Raw genomic sequence first — 4,723 nt, 5'->3', positions numbered from 1 at the left:
CGCGTGGGCTCCTCCAAGGCGGGCGCTGGAGCCCGAGGCGCCCGGCTAACTTGAGGAGAGGACCTGGGCGGCTGCAGGAGCCACTGTCACAGGGCTGCACCTCCAGACCCCTACCGGGCGGCCCTCTGCCCCTCCTCGGCTCCCTGAGTCCTCCCCTCCCTCGAGGATGTCCCCACCACCTCTCAAAGAAAGTTCCTTCAAATGTTCCTGCGGTCAAGCCTTTCACTTTGTCTCTGTGGAGTGGCAAAGCAGTAGTATTGTGAAGGGCCTAGATGTCGCTTGTCTCAGCCCAGAAAAAAAGGAAGAAGAAGAAAAAAAAAAAGCTTCTTCTAATGCCCAAGGAGGTGTCTCAAGTCTTTTATTAGCTCCCACAGCCCAGCTGGAAATTTAATAGTTTGGGGTCCTTTTCAGAGCTTCCCCAAATGTTCTGTCCCAAAGTCTAAGCCATTTACAGTTAACGCTGTGAACAGAACGCTGGGATTTAAACCAGGCTCTCGCATAAGGGACCAGGAGATAAAGCAGAAAGATTTTCCCCCGACCAAAAAGGGTCAGTGTTGCATGATTTTTAAAAAGAAGACATAGAAATAAAAGTTTCTGCAAAGTAAACAGAGGTCCCAAAGTTCATCAGCACACAGTAGGCACAAGTGACTTTCAAAAGGGTTTTTTTGTTTTGTTTTGTTTTGTTTTGTTTTGTTTTTTGTTGGTTTTGTTTTGTTACTAGTACAGGGTCTATTCGGATGGCTGGGCAGAACCCGCTGTAAACAGCGGCCAAAAGCCTCCGGCCGAAGAGCACCCGCTTTTACTCCTTGCTAAATCCTGCAGGATTCTCTTTTGAACACAAAGTGCTAAAACGACCAGAAGTTTCTTAGCGTCTGTAACAATTCAATGTGCGCCCCTCTCCTTGACTTCAGTAGTCAAACCCCCTACATGCAAAACATGTTCCCCCTTGCCTGACCTGCAACTGTCCTCCCTTGGCTGCATTGTGCAGTGGCAGAGGCAGCATACGGTTGCTGAGTAAACTTAGCAAGTCAGAACAATCAGTGGCTTAAAAGATTTTCCCTTAAACTAAAAGTTTCGTTCCAACACAAAGGCGCCTACGTTTTGAAACCCCCAGCGCTCCGGAGCCAAGTCGAGCAAGGAAGGACTCGGATCCCCTGAATCGGAGGCTGAAAGGGGATGTGGAACCTTCAGACAACTTCTCCCGGGCTGGGACCCCTTGGCGACCACCGAGGAGGAGGCAGTGAAGCCGACCGCTGAGCACCGCGCAGAGTGGGAATGGAAATGGGGAGCGCAGGACCGAAGGCCGCCTCCCCCAATTTTCCATACAATGTGAATGTGAATGAATAGTCACCAGCTATGGACCTCCAATCCAGAGAGGTCTGACTTTTCCTGTTACCAGGGGCGCGGGGAAATAGGGAAAGCATCGCATCTCAACTCTAACTGCTGCTCATTTGTACCTACCCATAAATGGCATCTTTATCTCTCTTTAAAGCGTCATTGACGGAGGATCCCATGCTGGGGGCCATGGCGTTGGTATGAGCCGTGTGCGGGTACTGATGCGAGTGCAGAGGAGGCCCGTGGTTCAGGTGGTGGACCGGCTGCATGGACCTGGCGGCATGCGGGTCCCCGTACATCGTGGAGGGGATGCCTACTCCATCCATGCCCCCGTAATGGGGTAGGTCGTCGTACTGCATGACAAACGGGAGAGAAAGAAGGCTCAGAAGGCAAACGGGAGAGGCAGGGCTCCAAGCTTATGTAAGGTCAGTCCAGCTGGGTCCTTCAACCCGGATTTCGGTGGCCTTGCATCTTTAAAGTTGAGACTTCTATTTTTAAAATAAAATTAAAGTGAAATTTCTAGGGTTCTCATAAGACTCCACCGAGATAAAGCTTCTTGCCCTAACTTGTACCCCTATCAGCTAGTTCAGAAATTCAGAATCCTTTGGCAAGGAAGGAAGGAAGAAAGAAGGGAAGAAAGAGGCATTCTCCCAGAGGGCGGAAGGTAAAAACGTGCACGTCTCTAGAGGAGGAAATCGCAATAACAAAACATGCCAGGACAGTGCAGCAAACCCGCCTAGTTTCACAGCCCCTTCACATCAGCGGGAATTAAAAAAAAAAAAAAAAAAAAAAAAAGTTACTATGGAACAGCTCCACCAAGCACGTGAATTCAGGCAGGCTTCTCATTTTATTTCCCTGCCAGCGTGGGGCTGGGCAGTCCGGCAAGACACTACATCTTCTTTGCTTTCCAAGACAAATTCTGCTAAATCATACAAAACAAACTGATTCCCTTATAAATGAAATTCAAATAAAGATAGCTTTCCCTTACCTTACAGCCAAATGCAGAATTGGGTACCCCCCCCAAGTTAAAGAAAATCTATAATTGAAGCAGTTAGTATTTTTTTTAATAAAAAACTTATAAACTTTCACCCAGACTACAAATCAATGAGGCAAATGTTACTCATTAGGTTCTAAAGCAAATTCAAAACCAAATGCACATACAATGCCCCATCTTTCTCATCCAGAAAAACTACTTTCATATTGCCATCATTTTTTGTGCTAGTTTAGCTACTTAGGTTTTTTAAATTGCTTCATTCCAGGCAAGGTCTTTTCCCAAGATTTGAAGGTGCCTATAGTGAAATGATTTTCAAAGAAAAAAGGAATTGCCACTTTCATCTCCTAAAGCCAGAGGTGTGAAAAGAGTTTGGAAGAACGCTGACATTTGCCTGAACCAAAGGAGTAAAGAAAAATGTGTCAGCCTAGTAACTTTCTTTTGCAAACAGGGCTTTGAGGGCCAGGACACAAATTATGCAAGGAAGGCTTTTTTGTAGACCCCCTTTCTTTAAGAAACTACCCCAGTTGGGTTGTCATTGTCTCACTTTACTCTCACTACATTTCCATTCAAATAGAAATATTGGGGAAATTAGTATTGCATTTTAAAAGTGAGTAGCTATGTGCTTAGTATCCAATTAGTACAGGACTTATCTTAATAAAAACTTGAAAAGCATTGGCTTGCATAAAAATCCAGGCAAACTAAAATTACTTTTAAAAGCTGAAAGTTTTTTTAACCAAAAAACCCACACACAGTGCATTATGACAGCTATTTCCTTTAAAAAGCTAAATACTTCAAATGATATTAAAGATGACCATAATCAATAACATATCAGAAGTTTCTAGATGTTTAGTTTAAACATATCTTCAAACTTCTGATCCCTGGATGCTCAAATTAAAGTATTTTGTATCTAGCACTTTTTTAAACAAATGATTGCTCGAGTTTATATTTTTATTTATATAGCTGTTGATTAGGAATCTGTAGAAAACTTGATTATGTGAATCAACAACTATAAGTAATATATATACGTCTACAGATGCATTAAATAAACCCTCTCTTCTTTAGGCCACTGTTTTAGAAGCCTCATTCAAAATGAGAGAATGAAAAAGGAAACTTTTTAACAGTGTCTTTCAGCCACGTTTCAATTTAATCTCATATTTGAGTTCCACAATTGTTTTTAATACGTACCCTTTGCGCCATCGGCCTCTCTGGCTCCCTTCCTACTTCAACTTCTAATATATCCTCTTTAAGGCCAGTGTGAAAAGAAACAAGTATGCAAACTTCCCCGGGGAAAAAAAAAAAAAAAAAAAAAAAAAAAAAAAAAAACAAAAAAAAAAAAAAAGCACGACGAAAAATCCCTTAACGTCTCCAGCAATGTGAGCTACTTGTCCCAGATCTTCGGTCTACCGGACCTGAAGCCAAGCGCCGGAGTCACTGAGCATAAAAGCGCTCCGTTTCCAAGACAGCAGCGGGGGCAAAAAGAAAAAAAAGAGGGGGGGAGCAGATTTTCTCTCCCCAAAAAATCAGTTTAAAAAAAAAAAAGAGCGCCCCTCAGACCCAACTACCAAATCTCATGGCTTTCTGCCACTCCAGCTGTCAATCACAGGCGAGGTTGTCAACGTGGTGAATGAATGATCATCCGCTCTGTCTTCTTCTGGTCAGAACACCTCAAATGCTAATATTCAAATGCACAAAGCCCTAGCTCTCGCTTCCCTTGAATCAGTCCTAATTCCTAATCAGTTTCTCTCTTCTCTCGCTCTTTCTCTTTCTCTCCCTCTCTCTCCGTCTTTGCAACTGCTGCACTGGAGGGAGATTAGAGAAGGAGGGTTAAAAAAAATGTCTGTCTGAGTTTGTCTTAAAGGAGCCACGATCGATGCTGTCCGCTTGCAGTCCCCGTGCGTGTGTAAAGTGTGTGTTGCACAGGCGGAGAGGTGGATTCCGACCAGAATGCTAGAACCCGGAAGTAGTGGTGGCCATAACAGGTCGCGTCTTACACAATGCATTGGGCTGCAGCAAGTAGGCTTCTCCGCAGGGGTGGGTGCGCGAAGCGAGCTCTGTACGCACTGGAGAGGCAGAAAGGCGCTCCATTAAACCGCACGCACAGGCACAAACACCACACACCCGAGCACACGCACACAAACGCAGGCAGTAGCACCCGGCCGCCGGCTTTATTTTCCACATTCTTTTCTCTCCCTCCCCCTCCAGACTCTCTCCCCAAAGCGGACTCTCTTGAAATAAATTGGGAATAAACGCGGGCCAGGCAGCAGCGGGAGTTATTTTGCACAGGACTCCGCGCATAGACTTCAAGACTTTCCTCGAAATTATTGGGGTCTGCCAGTATTTTTTTTCCTTGGGAGGTGGGTGATGCGCAAAGTACTGGATTTTCAGAACTGGACG

General features: G+C 44.9%; 1 protein-coding gene across 4 annotated transcripts in view; it reads right to left on the bottom strand.

The window, feature by feature from the left end:
• Meis1 (Meis homeobox 1) overlaps positions 1-4,331 on the bottom strand; it is a 132,934-nt gene extending 128,603 nt beyond the window's left edge. Inside the window, exons 1-2 of one of the 4 annotated variants that reach the window (XM_033764424.1) lie at positions 3,515-4,331; positions 1,462-1,688 (exon numbers count right to left, since the gene is read on the bottom strand). In XM_033764424.1, the coding sequence (XP_033620315.1) occupies positions 1,462-1,688; positions 3,515-3,526 (239 nt within the window). In that variant the 5' untranslated portion in view covers positions 3,527-4,331. The remainder of the gene's footprint in view (positions 1-1,461; positions 1,689-3,514) is intronic. The other 3 variants (XM_010609725.3, XM_033764418.1, XM_010609723.3) reach the window with 3 other exon arrangements.
• Between the last annotated feature and the right edge of the window lie 392 nt (positions 4,332-4,723).

The sequence above is a fragment of the Fukomys damarensis genome, unplaced genomic scaffold (genome assembly GCF_012274545.1).
Source record: "Fukomys damarensis isolate Sample0158 unplaced genomic scaffold, DMR_v1.0_HiC HiC_scaffold_2, whole genome shotgun sequence".
Classification (NCBI taxonomy): domain Eukaryota; kingdom Metazoa; phylum Chordata; class Mammalia; order Rodentia; family Bathyergidae; genus Fukomys; species Fukomys damarensis.
This window is presented reverse-complemented; position numbering and strand designations above follow the sequence as displayed.